This window comes from Anguilla anguilla, chromosome 10, assembly GCF_013347855.1.
Source record: "Anguilla anguilla isolate fAngAng1 chromosome 10, fAngAng1.pri, whole genome shotgun sequence".
Taxonomy (NCBI): Eukaryota; Metazoa; Chordata; class Actinopteri; order Anguilliformes; family Anguillidae; genus Anguilla; species Anguilla anguilla.
The window spans coordinates 20799794-20826242 of NC_049210.1; the positions used below are offsets into that span (position 1 = coordinate 20799794).

General features: G+C 46.7%; 1 protein-coding gene across 8 annotated transcripts in view; it reads left to right on the forward strand.

Moving 5' to 3' along the window:
* The window catches only part of dnm1b (dynamin 1b), a 64898-nt gene extending 42694 nt beyond the window's left edge, over nt 1-22204 (forward strand). For 3 of the 8 annotated variants that reach the window (XM_035379450.1, XM_035379453.1, XM_035379449.1), the window contains 7 exons: nt 11816-11925; nt 12056-12167; nt 12521-12532; nt 12845-13018; nt 14408-14649; nt 15244-15447; nt 19616-20045. In XM_035379450.1, coding sequence (XP_035235341.1) covers nt 11816-11925; nt 12056-12167; nt 12521-12532; nt 12845-13018; nt 14408-14649; nt 15244-15447; nt 19616-19682 — 921 coding nt within the window. In that variant the 3' untranslated portion in view covers nt 19683-20045. Of the gene's footprint in view, nt 1-11815; nt 11926-12055; nt 12168-12520; nt 12533-12844; nt 13019-14407; nt 14650-15243; nt 15448-17772; nt 17810-19615; nt 20046-20361; nt 20628-21799 lie in introns of those variants that run through there. The other 5 variants (XM_035379452.1, XM_035379451.1, XM_035379456.1 and 2 more) reach the window with 3 other exon arrangements.
* Nucleotides 22205-26449: the final 4245 nt, after the last annotated feature.

Below are 26449 nucleotides of genomic sequence, written 5' to 3' on the forward strand. Positions count from 1 at the left end.
CGCATTTGAGAATCTCTTACGAAATGAATGGGGAGATGAAGGGGTGTGGGCGAAGGGCTTTGGGGGCTGGAGGTTAGCACAGGAAGAATCAAGACCTCATTGAGTTAACATGTGTAGACCAGATCTCTACCCTGTCAGAATGCTGAACCCAGCCTCCTTGTTCTAGACCAGGCCTGTTTCTCATAAACCAACTTGGTTTCAAAGGCTTGAGAAGGGGGAGGTGCAGCGTAAGGGGGCTGCAGTAGATGGGGTGGGGGCATTGACAACGGGGTCGCCAGAGTGGCCAGTTACACCAAAATGTGAGAAAATAAACTGGACTGGAAGTGCCAAAGAGAAAAAAACAAGTTTGTGGGGGGTTTAAAATGGGACCTGGAGAGAAAATCTCATAATTTTATAGGGGAGCCATTTAAAGATGGTGGATTTTTAGAACTACTTTTTTGAGGGGAAGCATCGCAAGAATCTGGCAGCACCCGTTCGGGGTGTCCCTGCTGGCTGGAACATGCTAATAGAGACCAGGTGGGGGGGGGAGGGGGAAATGCTGATGCTGGCTTCCCACAGGTGAAGTGACATATTCCTGCTCTGCCTCTGTGTTTCTACTCAGACACAGGATTTACGCCCGTACGATGTGCCCTTTTTTTACAGAGCAACCCGTGCATGACCATTCAAGCACTGTGTGTGTGTGCGTGTGTGTGTGTGTTTATGTGATATCTCAGCCCAGGGTTGTGTGTGTATATGTGTGTGATATCTCAGTGCAGGGGTGTTTGTGTGTGGCCGTGCATGTGTGGTTTCGTGTGGGTGTGTGTGTGAAATAGGTCTGTGAGGACAGTGGGGCTTTGTTAGCTCTCCTGCTAAGGATTGTTCCTCTGTGAGCCTGTACAGTTCCTCAGGACATGACTGTGCTGTGTGTGTGTTTTTACACACAGGGTGAGGTCAGGACACTCGTCCCACTGACCCACTTAGAACACACTGGGGAAACCCCCAGAAGTCTACATACACACATACATTTAAATGTACATGAACACACACGCATACACACACAGACACGCACACACACACATAGTACACAGAGCACAGGCACGTACACAAATACACAAATGTATACACATACATGAGTAACAGACGTTTTAAACATGTCACTGAAAATTGCACTGATTGCACGTAGTTATAGCCAGTAATGTTTGCTTGGCTGGTCATTGGCTGCCTGTGTTGAGCATATTGTGCAGAATTTTGCAGTACATAGCGCTGTCCTGCAATTCGCTGATACCACACTTGTCTCACCTTGTGTGGGCTGTATCTTTCATATTTTAGAGTTTAGGCTTCATGTCATTCGCAAAGCAATCCACAACTTCACCATTTTGATTGTACATAGACACACATTGTCTGTACACAGACACATACAGACACATACAGTCACACACACCCACATATGCACACATGCATGCAAACACACACACATACACACACACACACACACACACACACACACACGCATGCACACACGGATATACAGTATTTGCCCGGTATGTGCCCGCTCACAAACAGATTCAGATATGCAGACGAACAAATAAGCACCATTGCACAGTATTTAATGAGTGTAATATTTGAATGGCATCAAATTGATTTCCACCGGAACGTGCAGACCCGAAGCGCACGAGCAGAAACGCACACGTGCACGCTCGCCCTCACCTCCGGCCTAACACCGCGCAGAGAGCCAGGACCGCTGTTCAGACACACATCAGGCACATGCGTCGCCCGCTCGTTTCCCTCCCCCTCCCTCCCCCTCCGCCACAGCTCCAGACACTAATAATAACCTTGATTTAGCCAAGCTTTGGTGAGGGGGGGGGGGGGGGGGGGGGGGGAGGTGGGGGGCATATGGTTTCCATTACCAGACATACCAGGTCTTTGAATGCAGCGGCCAAGAGCTCCCCCAATTCTTACTGCGGGAAAGGAGAACAATAAACGACCTCTGTCCCATAAGGCAAAGGCACACACACGCTGCACACGTGTGTACTCGCACACAGGCCCGCATGTGAACATGGCATGTGCTCGCAGATGCACGCACGCTTGCTCGTCCCGTACCCAAACACGACTGCACACGCATCCGTGTGCACAGACACACGTACACGCTTGCTCATGCGCAATCGCTCGCTGGCTAAACGCACCTTCATCCACTGGAGAGACGGACAAAAGCGTGCACACAAACTCACACGTACACGTGCACATGACACAATATCACTTATGCAATAAGTGAACCTGAACACACACACACATGCACACACACACAGAGGCAGTGATGGAGAAATGATTTTTTGTTCAGTGTTCAGATCACTGTTACAAAGACTTGTCAAAAGTTGTGTATCATTCATTTCACTAATTGTGTCTCATAATTTGGCCTAATACACAGTTATGCCAGTGAGACATCAGCTGGTGCGTCAATCTGATTCACACAAACTAGAATGTAGAATAGTGTTTAATTGCAAAGCACATAGTGCTATTCTCAGAACAAGTTATCGGAAGCACATTTTTTTAATGATCATTTAATACATTTCTCTCTTAGGAGCTCTTTGGAAAAAAAGATGAGTAATATTTGCGATTGACTCTGTGGAAAAGTCTTCCACTGGTTCACCAAAAGGACTGCATCAATCAGCGTTTGCCAGGCTGATTCATTGTGTAAACAGTCAGTCGGTCCAAAAAAAATGAAACTCCCCCTGGGCACAGCCCTGTGCAGGTTTTTATACTGCCACAGAACCTGCAGGGAAGAAGCGAACTTCAGTCAGCGGTGGTTTTGTGCGTGCTGGTCTGCCAGACTCCAACTCCCTCAGCTCCCGTACTGCAGGAAAGTCACTTATATCAGGGCCGTAAATAATATAAGGGAGAGAGGCTGTGTGTGTGTGCGTGTGTGTGTGTGTTCACAGTGTACTTTCTGTGCATGTGCGTAGTGTACCTTCTATGAGTATGTGTGCCTGTGTGTGCATGTGTGTGCTTATGTGCATATGTGTGTGTGTCCACAGTGTACGTTATGTGTATGTATGCTTGTAGTGCACCTCATATGTGTATGCTTTTAGCATGTGTGTGTGTGTGGATGTCAAAACAATAGCTGCGCACAAAATGCGAAACTGGAATATATGAATGATTGGTGGGTTTAATGTAATTGCGGTTTTGTATGTGTAAGAGTGAAATAGATCTCCATTGTATCCTCTTCTTTCTGTTGCGCCTTTCAGAGAAGGTGTTAAATATTCATATTTAATGTATGTGTCAGCTCATTTTCAGCAAACCTTGACAGGCTGTCACTTCCCTTTCTATTAGTCATCCTTGCATCAACATATCCTGTTTAATTTCAAAATAAAGATGCAGCATTGAATAGTTTTGGGCAATTACTAAGCATTTACTATAGCATTTACTAAGATACTTTCGGATTCTGAGCTTAGAAAGCAAATACCAATTTTATGGTTTAAAACTAAATTATAGCTGTTATACTTAACAGTAAACAGCGTCTCTGTCTGTTGGGTTTCTGTATAACCTGATATCAAGTGCTGAAGAAATGGTGTGTACACCCTGCACTGACATGGGAACACAGCCGCACAGGTACACAAGTATCTAAAGGCCAGGAAGTGCACGTGAGGTGCAGGTTCTCATTTTTGTGTTGAAGAGCATTCAGGTGTCAAAAATAAGGCGGGTCAAGACGTTTCGTTGTGTTATTCATTTTATTTAATTTTGCTACATAGTATGAAGCTGATCACATTTAGACACACACACGCGCGCGCGCGTGCGCACACTCACACACTCGCAAATGCACACGCACACGCACACGGAAGGCAAACGATTCTGCTGAACGGCGAAGTCGCTGTTTTCTGTGCGTCTCGCGCTCCCCCACACAGCCTAACCAATGTGCAGACTACTGTACAACCGCTACGTCCTGAACAGGTAGTCTGAACACTGGGTAGGCGGGGCGGGCCGGGCTGCAGGTCCTGTCCGAAGGCCAAGGTTCAGGAGGTCAAACGATCCAGGGGTCAAAGGGGAGAAATTAACCAGAGATCTGTTCACAGTAGGCTCCATTTGGAAAAAATAAGCACATGCACACACATACACAAGCAAACGCACACAGGGTTGCACACACAAACATGGCCACACACACACACACACAAACGCATGCACACAAGCTGCAGTAATGATTACAGGGTTCGGAAAGAGAATCGAACTTCACTCCTGAATCTACAGAAATTACCACACTCCTCACAATCGCAAAAAATCTCACAATACTCACACACAAAATCACACACACACACACACACACACCAGCCATCCAGTCAAATAGTTCTCCAGCTTAGACAGTCCATCACAACCAGTATGCTTGACAGTACCCTCACCGCCAAAGCCCTAAAAATGTGGAAATTAGCCTTGAGAAGCCGAGCAATTCCCTGGCGGTTCGTCCTCTTGGCATTAGCACATTAGCGACCGTTCTGCGACCGTCCCGGTTCGCGCCGCCCCGGCGGCAGGTCGCTCTCACGCCCAGCCCCCCGCTCGCGCCACGTCCGTCTGCCGTCCCGCGACAGCGCGACCGGGGCGGGGGAGGGTTCGGCGTCTGGAGCTCGCCCGCTGCTCAGCGAAGCCGCTGCTTCTCTAGCCCCCGCTGACTCGCCGGGGTGGGGGGGGGGGTGGGGAACCGTACTTTCGAACCCGGATCTGGTCGCCTCCGAATCCCCCCCCCCCCCCCGCCGTCAAGCACCTCTCTAGCCTCCTCTCACCCGCGCTCCTTCTCTCTCACTCTCCGTCAGTCCCCTTTGTTTCCCCTTTTTAACAAAAAAACCCCAACTTTCTCCTTCGTAATTGAATTTGCCACAAAATGACTTCCCCCTCCACCGGGATTTATTGTCAATATTAACGTTCGCAGGCCTGTACAGATTGAACGTACAAAATGTCCAAGTTCTTTCTTGTCTGTCACGATAGCAATGGCATCATCCAAATCGAATCATCCTAATTTTAACTCAACTGAAATAAGCAATGATAATAATAAGCCATTTCAAGAGCCCCTCCACTCCCCAGATCATCCTCCAACGTGACCACCGACCTCTCTACCCCTATAATTTCGAGGCGAAAAACCAAAATCTACCTTCCAGTTGAGAAAGGAAAAGTTACGCGGGTAACGTTTCTCCTCCGGCCGTCCTGAGACTTCCCCGGGGGGGGGGGGGGGGGGCATGAGGAGCCGGGTCGCGAGACGGCGACGGCGAGACTCACCGCGAGGAGAAACGGAAGACAGACGCCCCGGTCACCTGCCACCCGAGGAGCCGCTGGAGCTGCCACTTCTCCTGAAACAGAGGGAAGACTGGGATAGCAAGAGAAAGAGACAGAGAGAGAGAGAGAGAGAGAGAGACAGAGAGAGAGAGATAAACGGAGAGAGATACCTCCATATGGGTCTGATAGCCCCGTCTGCTTGGACCTCTTGCTCTCCACCTCCACTCTCTTCCCCTCTCCCTCGTTCCTGGTCTCGCTTGCTCTTGTCTGGGGTTTAGTCCAGGGCCAGGAGAGAGAATGCAGGGGGATGGGGTGGGGGAGTGGGGGGGGGAGGGCTGGGGGTGGGGGGATGGGGAAGGAGGAGGAGAAGTTGGGGCGGAGCATGGTCTGATGGACAGAATTCAAAGATGATAATAGTTTTGGGGGGTCACCTCCTCATACTCCCCCCTATCCCCCTTTACACGCCTTTGCAGACTCTAAGCACACAGTTTTGTATCAATTCCTTTTGAGCGAGTCTCTTTAAACCTGGAAAAATAACAAAATTAAAAAAAATGTTTTCCTTCAGATTCAGCCGCAGCCCAAAAATAAATCATTTAAATTTAAATTCTTTTTTTAATGCGCTGCAGACAGAGGCCGTGTAAAAGCTGTCTGTGTCCTAACCATGTGGCAGAGGATAGACCTACAGGACTGACGTGGCACCGAGACGACTGTTAACTAACTTTCCCCTATGAGAGGGAGGGAGGAAGAGAGAGAGACACAGAGAGAGAGAGAGAGAGAGAGAGCGAGGGAGAGAGAGAGAGAGAGAGAGCGAGTGAGAGACAGAGTGAGGGAGAGAGAGGGAGAGATGGAGTTTTTTGCCTTTTCGTCCGTATTTCTGTATGTTTTTTTTTACCTCCTTTTTTTGGGAGGCATCAGGAAGTTGAAGGTTAAAGGTCAACAGGAAGTTGGATGTATTAAGTTACCTCTGGTGTCTATGTATACATGTGGAAATGTGTATATGTGTTTGTTATGCGTGTATGCATGTTTGCGTGAGTTTGTATGTCTATGCGTGTATGCGTGTCTGTGCGTGTCGATGAATGCGAGTGCGTGCGTGTGTGTGCGCGTGTGTGTCTGTGCGTGTGTGAGTGTGTGTGTGTGTGTGCGAGTGGGGAGGGTGACTTTAGGGGCTCCGTGTCTTTGTAGTGCTGAGAGGAATGTCGGCGTTTCTTGGCGAGGAGGCAGGCTTGTAATAACTCCAGATGTGGGGCCTGTGGTCTCCTGCCTCCCGCTCCTGTGTTTTTTCTCCTAAAGCTGATTTCCTCTCCCCGTCTGACAGCCCAGTGAATAAAGGGGTCTTTATCCAGGCCTTGGAGAGCCCCCCCCCCCCCCCCCCCCCAACAGACAAGGGTGGGTGGGGGTTCAGCTCCAAAAAATCAAGACCAAAGTTCACTTCCTCTCCAGATTTTTTCGGTTTTAAAATCGAGGTGGTGGCAGCCAGGCTGCACGGGAGGGTGATGCTGGTTGGCTGGTGGGGGTTTGCTGCAGGGCCAGGGGATGGATGGAGCTGTTGTGTTAGTGAAGTGTGCAGGGTCAGGCGATCTGTAGAGTGTGATGTGTGGCTTCTGACGCCGCTGTTGTAGAGACCGGTCGGAAGATTGAATTTGGTGACCCCATCTGTGCAGTGTCCACATTGGTTCCTGGCCATACTGTGCCCCAGACCATGTCTCTGTTTCATAGAAATATAACACTCTGGAATGGGGAGGGAGAGGGGCGGGAGGGGGGGAACACTAACTAGCATGAATTAAATTATGAAGCAAACCAAAAACTCTTACTAAGGAAAACTGGAACATTGAAACAAAAAAATACAAAGCAAGACTGTAACTCTTCGCTGCCAGAGATGCAAAGCAGACAGACCAAAACCTCATTACAGCCTTACCACACCTCAGCCTGGCCACTGAGAAAAATAAAAAAGGCCATATAAAAGGCCATGGCTGCCAGAGCAGGGAAGACCATGTGGTGACTGAAAGGCAGTGAGAAAGAGACAGAGGAATTCTCCGGCAATGGCAAAATTTCATTAATTCTTCTTCCTACTTAATGCAGAGAAATGCTGAGTTTTAACGTGACAGGGGTGGGGGATTGGAGGTAATGATTGTGTGAACAGTGTGTGTGTGTGTGTGTGTGCGCATGTGAGAGAGAGTGATAGAGAGAGTACAGTGGAGAAACATCTCTGAGAAAGTTACACAGATGAGAGAGTATTCCCCATATTTAAACGCTCACTTGGTCATACGTTAGCACACCATTAGCACACCCTGACAATGTAGCTACCATGCACAGCAGAAAGACTGTTACCGGGGATGTGTGCAGTGATGCACAGTTACCGGGGATGTGTGCAGTGATGCACAGTTACCGGGGATGTGTGCAGTGATGCACAGTTACCGGGGATGTGTGCAGTGATGCACAGTTACCGGGGATGTGTGCAGTGATGCACAGTTACCTGGGATGTGTGCAGTGATGCACAGTTACCTGGGATGTGTGCAGTGATGCACAGTTACTTGGGATGTGTGCAGTGATGCACAGTTACCTGGGATGTGTGCAGTGATGCACAGTTACCTGGGATGTGTGCAGTGATGCACAGTTACTGGGGATGTGTGCAGTGATGCACAGTTACCGGGGATGTGTGCAGTGATGCACAGTTACCAGGGATGTGTGCAGTGATGCACAGTTACTGGGGATGTGTGCAGTGATGCACAGTTACTGGGGATGTGTGCAGTGATGCACAGTTACCGGGGATGTGTGCAGTGATGCACAGTTACCGGGGATGTGTGCAGTGATGCACAGTTACCAGGGATGTGTGCAGTGATGCACAGTTACTGGGGATGTGTGCAGTGATGCACAGTTACCTGGGATGTGTGCAGTGATGCACAGTTACCGGGGATGTGTGCAGTGATGCACAGTTACCGGGGATGTGTGCAGTGATGCACAGTTACCGGGGATGTGTGCGCGTGCCTTTGTGAATCATGAAACCACACAACGTTTCTTTTTCTTACTGTTCTCTGTAAAACCTTTGAACATGTGGTTTTCTCAGTGCTATTGAGTGGTCAAAATATAGAGTTGATTGAGTGGTTAATACTAACATGTGATATAAAAAGCATAGTTCACTTTCTGTGTTTTTTATATTATTTTATACAAGAAAACATCACTGTACAAAATATTTTGAAGTTTCTTGAAGTGTAGATCACACGCCTGAATGCCCTGTAGCCACTCTTGTAAAGCAGATCATCTGAAACTTCAATGTGCACTAAGACGTGCACACAAAAAAATCAATAGAATGCACTAACACTGAAATAAATAGTGAACTTCCCCATTAAGAACTTCACGAAAGATATTTTGATTAATGTTTATTTGTTGAATATTCATTGGCTTCCAAAGAGAAAGAAATAATAAAATCAGCTGCCCATGTGCTGTATGAAACACTGTTACGAACACACATGCTTTCCCTCATACCCTTGAGGTGAAAAGTTCTGGCCTTTTCTACATTTTTTGTTCATCTACAAGTAATTAGTCATCTTGTGCTTGAATTTCAAATAGTGGAATAATCGGTCTCATTGCCGGTTTGTGCAGGCATATTTTAGTACTCTCCCGGGCCTTCCAGGAAGCTGAAGAAGTAGCATGTGTTCTAGGTCATCCAACCATGAAGGTCACATGATTTAAGCATTATCAAAGGTGTCCAGGTCCCATTTGAACTGTGGATCATCACTTGCTACAGTATTTACTTCAAAGACGGTGAGTCACAGTACGACGCCTAGGGGTTGTGTGAAATAGTGGCTAGAGTAAGATGAGGTCGTGCTCTCTTTAGCTCCTCGCGGTAACCCTTTACCAGGTGGGTGACCCGGTAAGCAGAAGGTATGTCGGATGCCTCTCATTGAACCTTCTGGAGCCACACAATCTTACCACAGTGAAGCGTGGAGCGGGGGACTCTAAGCCCAGGTTGCCATGGCATGCCGCGAAGTGTACTCGCAGGAGGAATTCTCTTTTTTTTTTTACTGGTGCGCTTTTCTGCTTGGATATCTGGCAGGGGCAGCTGGACCAGATTCCCCTCGGATGGGGAGTCTCCCCACTGAGCGTTGGGCTGGACAGATGCGGGCGGAGAGGATGCTAACGTCCGCGCCGAGCGCTCTTATTTCGTTTACCGTTTAATCACCGCGGTGAGCGGAGAGCGGATGCGAACCCCGTGAACCGCGGCTTGGCCTGCGCCCGCCCTGTGATCATTTATTGCGCTTTGACTGTGACGATATGAGAATTATATTGTGCTGCAGTTTGGATTTAGAACTCCCCCGCCCCCCCCAGCCAACCCCCCCCCCCCCCCCCCCCGCGCCCAATCGATGCCAAATTTGAAAACCACAGACGCGCGGAGTCGGGTTTCTCTGCGCCGCGCCGTGCCGTTCTGGCGGCCGTGAATCACCGGGCGGGCGGGTCGGACTCCGAGAGTGCCAGCCGTTCCCGGAGGTCCTGGGCGAAGTCGCGTCGTTCCCCCCCCCCCCCCCCCCGCGCCCGATACGCGCTGCGTCGATGCGAGCGGGGAGAGGCCGGCGTGCGGCGGGACGGGGACCCGGGGGGAAAGTTCGGCTGGGCGCCGGCAGCTTTCGGTTCGGCCCGAGAGCATTTCGAAAGGGCGGGAGGAACACTTAAGGAGCCGGAGGTCATTTTAAGAAAGGAAAAGAGGCGAGACAAAAAAAAAAGAAGCCCAAAAAAGAAAGCAGTTCTGAAAATGTCCCCTTGGTCCTCACCCAGCGTGGAGGTTGAGTGGTAATGAGAGGTTGGGTACAGTGTTATTTCGGCATTGCCTTATTGCTCCCAGATGCCCAGAGGAGCCTTTGATTTCGGGCTTCAATCTGCACAGTCACCGAGGCAGTCCGACCTCACCCCGTGTACCCCCCGACCCCAACCGAAAAAAAGAAACACACATCAGAGCACAGCTAAAGGGTGGCACAGTCTAGATGAATACAATAGCATTATTTTTCTTTTTTCCTCTTTTTTTTAGGTGCGTGTGTGTGTGTGTGTGTGTGTGTGTGTGTATGCGTGTGTATGTGTGTGTGTGTGTGTGTGTATGTGTGTGGGTGTTCATGAAATGACTGGCTGTGTGCGGACGCATGTGAGCGTATGTGCAAGATGTGATCTGTGTGTGGGAATGCATTTGATTATGGTGATCTTTGTGTGTTTTAAATTATGGCTGGCTGTGTGTATTTGTGTGCATGCTACGCAGGTTTCTGGCTGGACACAGTCTGCAGTGAAACCGGTTCATATTTTTTGTTGAGAAGTGCTGGCGTCCTTTAGCTGCACTGTGGAGGAACACCTGCACAATCATTTAGCCCCCCCCCCCCCCCATAACCCCTCTCCCAGACACGTCACCTTGCAATGACTGCACATAAACTATTCAGCATGTGTGTGTATGTGTGTGTGTGTGTGTGTGTGAGCGTATGTAAGAATTTGTATGTGTATTTGTGCATGTGTGTGTATGTGAGTGAGTGTGGGTCTGTGTGTGTGTGTGCGTGTGTGTGTGTGTATTTGTGTGTTTGCGTGTGTGAGTCTGTGTGTGTGTGTGTGTGTGTGTGTTTCTGGGCTGTCAGTACGTTCTGTTTCAGTGACTTCTGAAGTCTGTGGAGTCTGTCAGGGGAACATGTCAGATTGGTGGTTTTGGAAGGTTGCCCATTGTCAGCGTCTCCCGCTGCCTCTCCTTCCCTTCTCTCCTCTACTCCTCCCTCCATCTCCACCACTTCTCTTTCCAATGCTCTCTCTCTTTCTCTCTCCCACTCTCTCTCTCTCTCTCCCCATCGTTCTCTGGCTGGGACAGAGGAAAATCTCAGCCTTCTGCCATGAGTCACCAGTCTCCCTCCTTCCCCCCTTTGCGGGTTTGGTGGGGGCGGAGCCTGTGGTGGAACAGTGGCCAGGGTGCTCTCTACGCCTTAGCTGCCTCTGCCCCCTCTCGGGCCTGTAGGCAGTCTCTCTGGGTCTTTAAGCACCTCCAGTGTAAAGGAATGGGATAATAATGAACCTCCCGCTCCAGGACAATAGGCTCCGCCTCTCCCTCTGTCTATCCTAATCATTCAGGCTCTCCGCTTTCTGTGAGTCATGTGTCATGTGCAGGCTTTACTGGACACCGTGCACATTCCAAAACAACTGGGCTAAAATATTTTATATATATTTATCTCTGTACCTCTCTCGATAGTGTTTGCTGCTGTGTGTGTGTGTCTGTAGGTGTGTGTGTGTGTGTGTGTGTGTGTGTGTGTCTGTAGGTGTGTGTGTGTGTGTGTGTCTGTAGGTGTTTGTGTGTGTGTGTGTGTGTGCTCTCCAGCACTCTGTAGAACGCTGCTGTCAGTCTGGGGACATCTGGGTGCTGTGCTGGCTCTGCCATCAGATCTCTGCCATACTCTTCCTTGCTTTTATTTCAGTTATTCTCCTTTCAGGCACTGTTGTGTACTGATGTAGATCAGAGACCCAGAAACTCCAGCTTGGCCCAGTCTCTGTCTCTCTCTCTGTCACTATCTCTCTCTCTCTCTATCTCCCTCCTGCCTCAGTCTCAGACCTGTTTGTCTGCCCCCTGCAGGAGAAGGAGAAGAAGTACATGCTGCCTGTGGATAACCTGAAACTGAGGGATGTGGAAAAGGGCTTCATGTCCAGCAAGCACATCTTTGCCCTCTTCAACACAGAGCAGAGGTACACACCCTTTCTTTCCCTCTCTCACACACACTTGCAGTGGTCAGTCATTGCCACATATACGCACATGCCCACTGTAGGTGACACAAAGGTCTCATGATACAGTATATGGCTCATCTCTGGCCTGCAGGAATGTGTATAAGGATTACCGTCAGCTGGAGCTGGCCTGCGAGACCCAGGAGGAAGTGGACAGCTGGAAGGCTTCCTTCCTGCGCGCCGGAGTCTACCCAGAACGCATCACGGTGTGGTGGCATCAGAGCAGACTCGCTCACATTTAGAACTTCACCTAGTTCTACTCTGTGAAGCTTCATAAATAACACAGTTACACTGGAGCACTCCCATGAACACACACACACACACAGATAGCTTGCTAGCTCGCTATATATCTGTCTAGACAGACAGTCAGACAGAAGATAGATAGATAGATAGATAGATAGATAGAGAGATTGATTGATTGATGGAACAAAGTAGACTAAATGAGCAGGAAGCACCACAATGGGATTTTAGTTCTGGTCTCTTTGTGTACTGTTGTAAAATTCCCATCTCTCCCCCTCTCTCTCTCCACATCTTGCTGGGGTTCTGTGCGTGCTGACAGGATAAGGAGAAAGTAAGTGCCCTGACTCTCTCTCGCTTTCTTGAACTCTGTAATAAGAACGGACCTGTCGTTTGGAAAAAAGTGGATTCATACATGACTACACCATTCTGAAAATTAAAATTCTTTGGCAATGAAAGTTGGTTTCAGTGGTTAAAAATGAACTGTGAGAACACATTTAAGGATTTACTTTGCACTTTTTTATTCACCACAGCCGAACACAAGGTTAAACATTGTGTTCTAGCTGGAATATTACAAATATGAATCATAACTTATAAAAATAGATAGGCAAATGAATGAATAACTGTGTGGTGATTTGTTCCACAGCAGAGCGATGCTGGAGAGGAGAATGGCTCTGACAGTTTCATGCACTCCATGGACCCCCAGCTGGAGCGGCAGGTTGAGACCATCCGCAACCTGGTCGACTCCTACATGGCCATCGTCAACAAGACCGTGCGTGACCTCATGCCCAAGACCATCATGCATCTGATGATCAACAATGTGAGCAGCCCTGCCCTACCCCTCCCCTACGCAACAGCCTTGCCCCCACCCTTTCATCTCTCCCTCTCCTCTAATAAAACAGGCTTTATCAGAAGCCAGAGCTTTCCATTGTAGCCAGAGAATTTTGTAAGCATAAAAGCCACCCCCTCAGCATTTATTCAAATCTTATTTTATCTATCCTTTTTTTAACCAAGATTCACTGAGAAGGGCAGCACAGTGGTGCAGTAGGTAGAATTGTTCCATCACAGCAAGAAGGTCCTTGGTTCGAATCAATTTCCCGGCTGGGGCCTTCTTCTGTGTGAAGCTTGCATGTTCTCCCCGTGTCCGCATGTGTTTCCTCCCACAGCCCAAAGACATGCTGGTTATATTAATCGGAGTGTTAATTGTGAGTGAGTGGTGTGTGGGCCCTGTAATGGACTGGCAAACTGTCCTGGGTGTAATCCTGAATTTCACCCAATGCATGCTGGGATTGGCTCCAGCTTCTCCTGCGACCCTGACCAGAAATAAGTGGGTATGGATAATGGATAGAGATTCACTGAGAGTTAAGAATCTTTTTTTACAAGAGATTCCAGAAGGAATCACCATGCTATCACCATTTTCTTTACTTAGGAAGCGTTCAGTAAGCCAACAAGAAATATATTAATACTTACCTTACTTTTCAAATGTGTATACTGACAATAGCAACATTTCATGAGTAAAATATTTCTGAACAGGACGGCTTGAGGGCTGAGGGGGTGTGGCCTTCCAAAGTTCACTTTTGATAGGCAACCCACTAAATGGACTTACACTAGCATTTTGTTAGCGAGCTAGCAAAACATGGAGAGCTATATATAAAACAATACGGTCACCGAAACCGACCAAATTGTCACAGCATGGCGTTAGCCAGTAAAGTCATCTGAGCAATGACGTGTTCTTTACCACACAGCTACATCTTCCTTTTATATTACTTCAATTTTAACATACCCACACAGCCCCTTATACAGAAAGCTGTGGTCCCTATAGTCCCTGTGGTTCAGTCAGTACTGGTGAAGTGCAAGCAGGCGTATTAACATATTTGTGCCATGAGCCGAGTTTCCAGCACTGCTGATTGGGGGAAAAAAAAGCATTTTAGGTTTCTATCCTAGCTGATGAGATCATGAACAAGGTAGGTGAACCTTGTGTCTTCCAGGATAAAAAAACCAGTTCAAAATCTAAACAGACTTATATATTAACTGCTAAATATTGTAGTATTTGTTATCTTTATTTATAATGCAATCTTAAAAATTATGATCTATTGTTATTATTATTATTATTATTGATATTATTATTATTATCATTATTAATCCTACAGTTCTGTCTCCTCTGTCTGCCCCCCCCCCTTCTCCCTCCCTCTCTCTCTCCCTGTCTCAGACTAAGGAGTTCATCCACGCGGAGCTGCTGGCGAACCTGTACTCGTGCGGGGACCAGAACTCTCTGATGGAGGAGTCGGCGGAGCAGGCGCAGCACCGCGACGAGATGCTGAGGATGTACCACGCCCTGCGCGAGGCGCTCAGCATCATCGGCGACATCAGCACCACCACCGTCTCCACCAGCATGCCCCCGCCCGTCGACGACTCCTGGCTGCAGGTCCAGGGCGGGCCGTCCGGCCGCAGGTATGAGGGCCGGGGGTGGGGGATCAGGGGTCGGGGGTCAGGGGTCAGGGGTCGGTGGGTGGGGGCCCGAGTTTGCAGTCATGCCCAGTGCCATAAGATACAAGGAGTGAGACGCTGCTGGCGTGTTACCGTTGAGCTGTAGTCCCCAAACATCCTGAATGACTGAGAATATTTCCTGCGGCCCACTCATTATCAGATGAACCCTGTTGAAAAATGGAAAATGGAAATAAAATATGTTTAACATATCACAAAAAACTGTTTGTGCAATATAATAAGCACTGTGGATGTAACTAATGAAGTGTTTCATTTGACTGGTGTGAGTCTCTTTCTATGGAATGTGCACGATATACAGTACAGCATTTTTTCAGTATGTATTAGAATATATATCAGTCGCTGTTATTGCCTACTGGTGGGCAGACTCAGAGTTTGGAACCCACTGCTGCAGAAAACAGTATGTATTGCGGTTAACTGCAGAAAGAGATTATTTACAGGAGGCAGAAAATGTATGGTGATTTGTCGCCCCCAGGTGTTGAAAAACGGAACAGCTCAAGCTCATGAGTATTTTTTTTCTCTTGATTCTCCTGTGACTCCCAGGTCCCCGATGTCCAGCCCCACTCCGCAGCGAAGGGCCCCCCCAGGGCCCCCCGGCCGCCTGGGATCCCGAAGCTCTGCCCCCGGACCCCCCTCCGCGGGGGCGCCGCCTGTGCCCTCACGCCCAGGGGCCTCCCCGGACCCCTTTGGAGGACCGCCCCCTCAGGTCCCCTCCAGACCCAACCGCGCCCCTCCCGGTGTGCCCAGGTGAGTCGCACAGAAGTACCAGTCCAGCCGTGACTGCTACAGCCTACCTGGGATCAGGTGAGCTAGGCTAACGGGACAGCTGAAACGCAAGGAGATAACAGCTCTGGTCCTCAGTACAGCTGAGACCAGCGTGGGAGCATGAGAGGGGTCAGGTTAGGACACAACAAAAAAAGTTGGGGGTGGGCGGTGACGAGGGAGTCTACTGTTTGTTAAACAAAGGTTCTGATTGCTCGCCAGCGATGTCATAACACTGTGTGATCCATGAGTGGTGTGATGGTTTGGTTTCCCAAATGCAGCTTTTGGCTTCATGTGATCTTAAGTTAGTTGGACATGTGCTCACCGCAAAAATCAAACTTATTTCAAAAGAATTGAGAGATTACTATGAATGGCTGCTCTTTGTCAGCTGGATTTGTGAAACCAAAGTTTCTTGTATTTCAAGATAAAAGCCCTGAATTTTATGATGTTTCCTGTTTTTGGGCATTTAAAAATGCTACCATGCTATAGGTAAACTTTGTAGTTTTAACTTAACTTTTAAGAGCATTTATTGAAATTTGTGCATGGAATGAGAAAGCATAAAATTATTAATAAGTATTTGAAATTCGAACCAGTGAAAATATCTAGGGAATGTTGTGCATCTACTGTTTTACAAAGAATTAGAAATTACATGGACAGTAATGATTTACGAATGTTATTACTTACCAACCAGATGCATTTCCTTGGCTTTAATTTTTCATAGGCCCACTATAGTTGGCCTTTAAGCTGCCTGAGTGAAATAGTGCTTTCTGTAAGTGGGTGTGGAGGGAAAAGAGGCAGGAATACCGCTGGTGTAGAAGAGGCACAGCAGTGTTTTAAGACAAACCAAGGAGTGCTGGGATTTTTTTACTCAGCCTTGCACAGGAAGACCAGCTGAGGTCAAAGGTTACTGTGGCACAGAAAACAGTGATGCAAAGGCCTTCTACCCCTTCCTCCTCTGGACCTGCTTCCGCACACTGACAGCGTTGACCTTTCGTCCCCTTTCCTACAGCCTTCCACCTCCCCACACCTCCCCCCTTCCACCTCTGATCTGGCTATCAATCCATCCAAATGAATGGAATCTGCTCTACTTCTTCCAATTTTTGTCCAATAAAATGATATCATCTTACACTGACCTCACTACAACCAGTAGCGTTCATGTTGTCACACTCCTACAGCACAGGGGGCCGACAGTGACCTGACAAATACGATCATGTAACTGGTCTATTCCAGTTATTACACACACACACACACACACCAGTTATTATCCATATTATGGTCCAGTAGTTTAATTCTTAAATTCCCCACATTGCTCTGCTGAATGGACTGTGCAACCATTGCTTTTGAAAACTCCTGGGTAGTGCATGGAATTCCCCACTAATATTACCCTGAATCAGTTCTGGAACCCATTTTAAATGAATGTTGTGGATGTAACTGCCAGTAATCTGGAATAATAGAAGGTAGAAGCCACTCAGTCCTTCCTGCCCATCTCTTTTTCCTACTTCCTGTCCCCCACTTCCTCTTCCTGTCTTGCTCCCTCCATCCATCCCTCCTTCCCTTCTCTGCATCCTCTGCACAGTGTGAACACATCTTAGGGGCTTCTCACAGGCCATGGGTATGACGGCTGCCTCTGTTGTTTCAAACGGGAGCTTTGTCAGCTTTCGCTGCCTGCTTGACGTATAAAATGCTTCTACAAGAGCTTCTATGTGGTTGTTTCAATAATCAACTGCTGGTGATGTCCTGCTGGTGAGATCGCCATAGAAAGGAGTGGACATGCCTCATGAGCATCACCTCTCCACCTCTAACAAATAGCTAAACGCAGATGGCTGCAGCCTGTGAGAAGAGTCCCTTGCCCTTAACAGAGATAAGGAGAGAGGGAAAGAAAAAGGGAGAGAAAAGAAAAGAAATAGAGGGAGGAAAAAAGGGGGAAGGACTACCCTTCCTTTCCTTCATGCTTCCGTGTTACCACCAAGGTCATGTGTTGCATCTGGTTGTGCCTGACCTAGACTGACCAGCTCTGGCAGTTAGCCAAGGGGTTTGTCGGCTTCAAGAGGCATGCACTGTCTATCATTATCCTGGGGTTCGGGGGCGAATGCTCCATAAAGTAACTAGGCCTCCAACAGAGGGAGAAGGTATGATCTCTAAACTGTAACCACCAATTACCAGCACGGTTAACAGACCATATGAGTAGCCCTTCTTTTTTAATATGTGATCTTGCACAACCTCCCACTACCCTGTCGCACCCAACCCCGTCTCCTCCCCATACTTCTCTCCTCCTTAAGTCTTTCCAATTGATTATGGTTATTTTTTCAGAATTACAATCAGTGACCAATGAGGACTAAGGCTGATGGTACGTCCAGCTCTCTCATCGCTTGGCTCTCATCCTGCCTCATCTTTCTGCATGGCTCTCACTTCCTTTCACCCACTCTGACCGTTCCTTGCCCCTCCCACCTCTGAGCTCTCTCCGGCCAATGGGACACCATATATAGACACCCGACCCGCGAGAGTCCCACCTCCCCACCACCCCTTGACCATCTGACATCACCATGACAGCCACGCCATCTCAAACCGCATGTGTGGAAAGGAGGAATACAGGCCCCTTTCCAATCCCAGCTAAGTAGATGTGGTTCTTGGCGGAATCTTGTCAGACAGGAGGGGGTTCCAACGTGTTACTGTCTGGCATCTGTGAACTCCAGAACCTCCACTAAGAGGTATTCCCCAAACCAGCCTCCAAATCGTGTTTCTGCTTTTATGAGTCTTCGATGAGCTAGGACGGATGACTGCTGCTGTGCCTAACTGAGCTCTTGTGCTGGAGTCACAGATATTGCGATTCCAATGGATGGCTCTGCTTTGGTTCATAGTGCTACTGAATTAGGCTTGGACCGTTATGGGCTGAGTTGAGGAGAACACCATCTTAGGTTGTCTCTGGGGGTGTGACCTAGATTCCGAGTATGCATGAACTAGTCTGTGTGTGTGTATGTGTGCGTGCGCGTGTGTTGGCTACTACTATCACTGTTTTTAAGAGAGCGGGCCATACTATTTATGATCCATCCTTATCATCCACTCTGTTGCCCAGAATACCACACAAAATGCATACACACACACACACTCAAAGATACAGATGCACCCAAAGGCACACACTCACACCTCCTCCGTCTCTTCCGCACACTAACCTCTGCACCAATAGAAAGCTCTCATCCTGGGAGAGGGCATGTCCAGGCAGGTCAAAGGTCAGTATCTGTGTTTCTCCATGACATTTCACCCATTCCACTGTGGCTGTATATATGTGTTTATGTAAAGTTCATGTGAGGAAAAGGTTCTGTCTCTCCAATGGAAATAAATGAGCCAATAAACACACACATATCCTGTAGCATAGGGTTCAGGAGTAGTTTGATGAATTATCCATTACAGGGAATTTTAGCTTGGAATTCATTTTTCTGAAGTAAACTGTGGATTCAATGTGTGGAATTCTCCTTATCAGAAAATGTGAGTCCTCTTTGGGGAAAACCAGGAAGAAAATTTTAGCCCTTTCCCGTCAAACCAGCGGAGTACAGGTCAAATATTGCCTGTCAGGGATAATTCAAGCTCTGACACCAGTGATCCCCAGGCCTGTGGGCCTACAAGCCAATTGTAAATACTCTCTCAGTGTCCTTACATTCACCGACAATAAACTCCTTCCACAAATTCAAACAGTATACACTACATTTGCTGATATTTATGATGGCAGATCTTATTTGTTTGTTTGGTATTATGTCAGGAATCAAAGTCTGATAATCATTTCTGAAAAAATGCTCAAAGCCTGAAGTTCACTGACTTTCCTGTAGAGGGCGCTGCTGGAGGCCACCATTATATACACTTCTGCGTAGCATTGTCCCCACACTGAGAGCTGTGTGTTCCCTCACGTGTGTGCGTGTGTTTCTGTGTCTGCGCGCATTTGTTTGTATGTTTCTGTGTGTTTGTGTGTTTGCATGTGTCTGACTGTGTGTATGCATGTTTATTTGTGTGTGTGTGTGTGTGTGTGTGTGTGTGTGTGTGTTTGAGAGTGAGAGTCAAGGCATTCCGTGTGGAGCACGGCACTGCTGTTGTGTTGGTGTTGACTGTGCGCTGTCTTCTCTCTGTCTGTATATCTGTCTGTCTGTCCCTCTCATTCTCACAGCCGGAGAGCACCAGCTTCACCAACCCGACCCAACAGACCCACAGAGTCCCCTGTCTTAGGCCTCTGACTTTGGGTTCGACACCCAGCGGATAAACTACCCCCCACTCCCGCCCCGCCCCCTCTCCCATCCCCTACACCCTACACACACACATACACACATGCACATGCACACAAGCAATACCAGCATGCAGGTATACACTTCTCCAGACTTGAATACAAGTACACATTTCACTTTATACATGCCCATTTTAAAAGGAAAGAAGGAGTAAATATTTCAAAAATAGAAGGAAGAAGGACAATAACAAAAATTATTTTGTTCCCTGCGTTGTCTAGTGTAGTGTGGTTTGTACAAACCAGCACATTCCTTCTTTCTTATCCCTGAATATTTGTATTTTGGTAGAGGCAAAAAAAAAAAAAAAAAAACTCTGAACGTGTCATTATCAACCAAATAATCTTGTATGCAAAATAAAAACAAAGTTGTATTGATAATGATTTAAGAATGCTCAAATGTATTGTAGTAGTTTTGATTGACTTTCAGCCTGTACTTTGTATGCATTATAAATATGAACATGTATATGTTGTCTTCGGTCTAGTTGTTAAGATTCTCCTTTTCCTTACCATCTCCACCTCTCTCTTATCCTGCCCTCTGACTCCTCCCCTTTGACCCCTGACTCCTCCTTTTGACCCCTGTCCTCTGACTCCTGCCTTCCTCTCCTGCTCCTCCCCTCTCCCCTGTGACCCAATAGCTTAAACTGAGCCAGCGTGGCGCGCTGTCCCAGACGTGCCGTGGCTCTTCCTCTTCCTTAGTGCCCCGGATCAGCCTCTCGCCAGGAACAGCCCCGCTTCATCCCGGAGTTAGAGTTAGCCTGTCCCCTCTGTCCTGTGTATCCCGCCCCCTAGCTTTCCACTCCTTTCCCCACCTGCGCTCGCTCGCCCAGCACCCACGCCCGAAGGGTTTCTCCCCAGGGCCTTAGTGAGGCCAGTTCCCTCCCTCCCTCCCTCCCTCCCTCCCTCCCTCCCTCCCTCCCTCCCTCCCTCCCTCCCTCCCTCCCTCCCTCCCTCTCTCTCTCTCTCTCTCTCTCTCTCTCTCTCTCTCTCTCTCTCTCTCTCTCTCTCTCTCTCTCTCTCTCTCTCTCTCTCTCTCTCTCTCTCTCTCTCTCTCTCTCTCTCTCTCTCTCTCTCTCTCTCTCTCTCTCTCTCTCTCTCTCTCCCTCCCTCCCTCCCTCCCTCCACTCTGATCCTCTCTCTTCCAGCTCCGTCCGCGCACCCACACGCACCAAAAACATCTGCTGCCTAAGCACCTCCCCGGCTACCCACACGGGGGAGCTGTTCTCCCTCCCTCACCTCAGTCTGCTCACGAGAAAAGGGAACGAGGGAGAAGTGTGCATTATCCTCTTCTTGGTTTCATTTCTGATTTTTGTTATGGGCTTATTATATGATTACGGCTGTTTAAAGAGTTCATTTGTTTATGCCATTGCTCCGTGCCTTTTCTTTCCTTTTATATGAGCTGCATTATTCCCGATTGGCGCATTGAGGGGAAGCAAAAGCAATGGGAATAAGTGCATCTCTTTTACGGTGTTGCATTCCTCTGCGTCCTGTGCAGAACCGTGAAAGTTTGTCTACGATAATCAGTCAGTGATGATAATGCATGACAATGGGCTCTTGTGCCATGTTGGCGGAGTGGGCGTGGTTCAATGCAGATGTGCCAGACTCCCAGAGTGCCGCTGGTGCAGATCTAGCTTACACAGAGCCTGATTTACTAAGGCCTTTAGCATGTACTAAATGTTTTGGCACATGCAAAACCAATAACATGACCAATGATTGGTCATGGTATTTGTTGAGCACCAAGCATTGGTTGTGTTATTAGTTTGCGTGTGCTAAAAGGTTTTGCATATGCGAAAGGTCTTAGTAAATCAGGCCCATAGATGGCAATACTGTACACAAGTAACCACCCAGACCAGCCATGTCTTCGTACAGTATGCAAAAGGAATGTGTTTCTTGATTTGCTTTAGTTTTTTTCTTTTCGATAATGCACAAGACAAGTTGCTTGCTGGCCATCTTTAATTATTACAACTGCATCTGATTTCCTCTTATCAGTTTTTTTTTTTTTTGTTGCTTATTTCTGGTATCGATTTTTTATTTCTGTTCCTCTTTTGTTTCTTTTTCTACCTCTTTTTGTTTCAGCCGGCCAAGCAAAGGCAGCCCCTCCCACCCAGAGAGTCCTCTCCCTCCATCAGACTCCTAGACCCACCCCCCTACCCCCAATACCGAGAGCTCTCTCTCACCTCATAAAACTACCCCAACTCCAAATAGTCCTTTCTCCCTAGATTCCTCACCCACCCACCCCCCCCTTCCCTCTCCTTATTCCCTTCCTCTGCTCTTCCTCTGAGAAAGAGGAGGATAATATTACGCTAAACGTAGAAACAGGAGATCTCCTCCAGCAATCGCCCGGCTGGCTCTCACCTGAGGAAACAGACTGGAGGCCACGCCCCCCTTCTACAACCATCCCGAACCGAGGCCAGGGCTGCTTGAAGAGCGAATTCAGCGAAACAGAAGGCCGAGGAAGGATGAGGGAACCTACTCTTCCCCCCCCCCATATTAATTTCCCTCCTCCGGACCCCTGCAACCAGAAACCACTTGGTAGTGTCATCGTGCCGGTCACTGCTGTGTGCGTCTGTGTCGTACTGAAAAATGCCGTGTTGTGTGTTCTTGTGAGTTTATGCGAGTAAGTATTCTACAAATGATCCACGGTTAAATATAGGCTAATATCTCAACCCCCCCCCTCCCCCCCCGCCCACCTTGCCCTATCCCACCGAGCCTTGCCAAAATGGCAATCGTGTCCTTGCCTTGTTCCCAGTTGGTCATACCTTCAATTCCCCACTAGAAGGCAGTAACTTAGTGAGGCGGGTCAATATTAAAAGTGCAATATATCCATTGGCAGGCTTCCGTAAAGCTGGCCACTCAACACACCACACACATTGTAGAGACTCAGAACTAACCGAGGTGGGAACGATTGGTCACGGTTTGGCTATTCATTATGTCATTAAGGGAAAAAAGGGAAAAATCTCCCAGCCAAAAATTCTGCTTAATACAACTGTTAATTTATATGGGGAATGAGGAATATATATTTTTGTTTTTCAAGCATAAATTCTCATTTCTTCACTTTGGACTGAATTATACAGTAGGCAGTCCATACAAAGATAATTATCCTTTGTGTTCAATATTCCTGTAATGAATTGCATCGATATATACAGAGGATATGGGCTCGACCATTCCTGCCAGTGTCTTTGTGGTTGTTGTACTATGACTCCGTTTACAGAAGTTACTATTGCGCACAGCGATTTCCCCACTACACAGCCATAAGACCATATAAGGTCCCCCCCCCCCCCCCCCCCCCCCCCAACCCCTGCTCCAAATCTTAGCGACATTAAAAACTGTTACAATTGAAAAATAATCATTTATCATGGACAAATCTTCAGTGTATTATGAATCTTTGTGGTGCATCTGTGGGAATTGTGCTTCCACTGTTTAGTTTAGTCGATATGTAAGATGAATATTATCAATATGAATATGTAATGATTATTATGAATAAGTGATTGTGTTAAATGATATATATATATATAAATATATGCACAATTAAAAGGACATAATGTATGATGGCTAGACAGACACAATGTATAGTGTCATGTGTGAAGGAGGGTTTGGTGTCTTCACCCCTCACAAGGTGAAGAGTGATTGTGTGTGATTGTTCCTGCTGCCTCGCACGTCCTGTATCTTATTGCTGTTGATGGAACCAGCTGGCCCTTGCATTGTGAAGGGATTAAACAACGTGGAAGGTAACAACGTGTCTTCATGTGTCTTCTTTCACATAGAAAAGACAAAGATTGAGATACAAATAAATGTATTGTATTGTGTATCCGCTCCCCTCTAACGGCTAACAGCTGACTACAGGTCACCCAAGACAAGACTGAGCCAGCTATAGACTACTACAAACCCAACCTGCTTGCCTTTATTTCCTCAGGGTTCTGTGTACACACACTGAGACAGGCTTTGGATTGTATCTGAAAGTGAAAGTACACTAGAAGTATATCCGCTGAGGAATCAAAGCCTTTGGGAATATGCTGCCATTTACAAAGCTGACTGTGGGGTCTGTCACAGAGAGCTTTGGGTTAAAACAACCTGATCTGGACGCAGGTGTTTTAGCAAAGACTGGTCCAATCGTCTACTGTTCACTTCCAGTTACCCTATTACATCCAATGCTCGAGTCCCAGGGACTACAGCGCTCCAGTGAGTTCTGCTTCCATTTTGATTCCCAGTGTAGAAGTTGAAATGGTGCCACTATCTTACTTAAATATATAGTATGTGCCTTTGGAATTCTACATATACTTCCCTTAATATCCTTTTATTTACAGCCCCCTCAGCACACTGACCCATAATTTTTTACCAATGCCTAGTCTTAGTTTACTAAGAGACATCCTCCATTTACTTTCCCTATATCAAATCTTGCCTTTTTTAGATAAGCATTTTTTCTAAATATGTATATAAATTAATTAATTTCATTATTCACTAGGCCTTGCTCACTCAAGGGTAGAAATAAAATAATTAATACCACTGCCTAGGATGTTTTTACGAAAAGGTCTGGTACACCGGACTGTCACACATGAGGAATACATACTAATGTAAAAATAATAAGCCAAAATATTCATTATTAATGACAACTACCTAATCACATTTTAGGCTTTCAGAGGATGTTCTCACTCAGAGCAAATCACACAACTTACATCCTTTTATATGCAACCCATGAACATAAACAAAAACATTTCAGGTAAAGCGCATCAAGAATACACCGGTAGCATCTTACCCTAGAACCATCAGCCTTACAGTCACAAGTCCAGTTCATAGACTGTATAAAAATATTCAATTCCTTTCGTATTATTTATGCTACACTGCCATCTCTGGTGCACAATTTTAATGACCAGGGTCTGAGAACTGAATGGATACCAAGGTTTATAAACTGACCTGAGGCTATCACTGATCAGGTCACTGAAAAAAACCCCAACCTCTGCTCTTCCAGCAACGCTCCATCAATAGAAAGTGACCAAATACAGTGTAATAGAAAATGGCAGGTGGTTGATGATGTGCAATGTACTATATGAGCTGCACATAAGAGAGGAATGAGAAATGCATGAGTTTTCACTCATTTTATTCCCCTTCTCTTTTCATTTGTTTTATCTCGTCTGAATGCCATGTCAGTGAAGTCAACCTGAATCTGTAATCCATACAGTGAAAGGGATACAGATACAGAGAGGGAGATAAGTAAGAGAAAGACGGGCAACACAGACAGGCACAGAGCAAGCAAAATGGGGACAGAGATGGAAAGAACAGCAGACGGGTGTGACAGAAGGGTGGAGGAGAAGGTAGATCACAACAATGGATGTATCAGGGCAGGAGCTCCTCCACCCTCTCACCAAGCTCTGACATTTCCTCCATCCGTGGCTGCCCCGGGTGCCTGGTGCTCCATCTCCACCAGACCACCCAAACCCAAGCCTGGCAGGGCTTCACAAATCCACCCTCACGCAACTCTGCAGTTGGTTTAAGGCACTGTGCACACACAGTGCATACAGCTTGCCTGCCATTCAGTTTTTTTAGCACCAATGTATTATTTGATGTGTGTCCCCATGCACTTGCTCAAACTGCTTTTTGCAATTTGCAGTACATTAATATTTTCGGTAAGCTGATCTTCAACCAAGTGAGAAACAAAATATGTAAAATAAGAACATGTCTATGACAGATAATTAAAGAAATATAACATTGAAATAATAATAATCATCATCATCTTCATCATAATAATAATAATAATAATAATGATAATAATAATAATAATACTCCAAAGCAAATCACCCTCTATGACTGTTCTCAGGTTAGTGTTCCTAGTACTGATCCCTACCGCCATCTCTCATATTTAACTTACTTGTGTTTATGTGTGCGGTAAGCTGCTGGTGCTGGCTCAGTGCTGCCACCTGGTGTCTACAGATTTACAGAACTGAAACAATGGCCTAGTAATACATTTTTATTTTAGGTGTTTAAATTTTTTTCTGATAGGATCTTGCAAGTTCATACTGTCTGGTGTTGAGTTCAATCCTGAACCATTTATATGGATTTATTAGGTTCTAATCGATGCATACTGGGGATGAATCAATTCATCAGGCATTTTGGGTAATGGGGCTCCTCACTTAACTTTTGAAGTGTTCAAAGTATATCATGTATTTATTAATTCATGTATGTATTTATTTATCTATGCATTTATTTGGCAATCTAATACTATCTTATTAAGACAATCAAATTACTGTCCTATATATCTGTTTGCTTTCTGCACTTATTTTTCCTTTTGTTTTGTTTTTAACTTCTTAACATTTTTAAGTGACCTGGGGCTCTGGAAAGGCGCTATATAAATGCATTATATTATTATTATTATTATTATTATTATTATTATTATTCATAGAGAACCAGTCTATGATTGCATGTACATAGGTATAGAACACAATTATGGGAAATACAGTAATGTGCACCAAGCCATAATAATAATAATAATAATAATAATCATCATCATAATCATAATAATAATCATAATAAACTTCACTGTGCTTAGTGCCTAACAACATTTACAAGAGCAGTAAACCTACATTGCATCAATGTGCTCAGAAAGCTGAATAATATTATAACGACACGCTTTTTAGGGTAATACCATCCTTACAAACAATTGTTCAGTTTAATTATAATAAGCTGAACAACATGAAAGAGTAACATTGTCCTGTGCAACGGTGGTATTTTGTA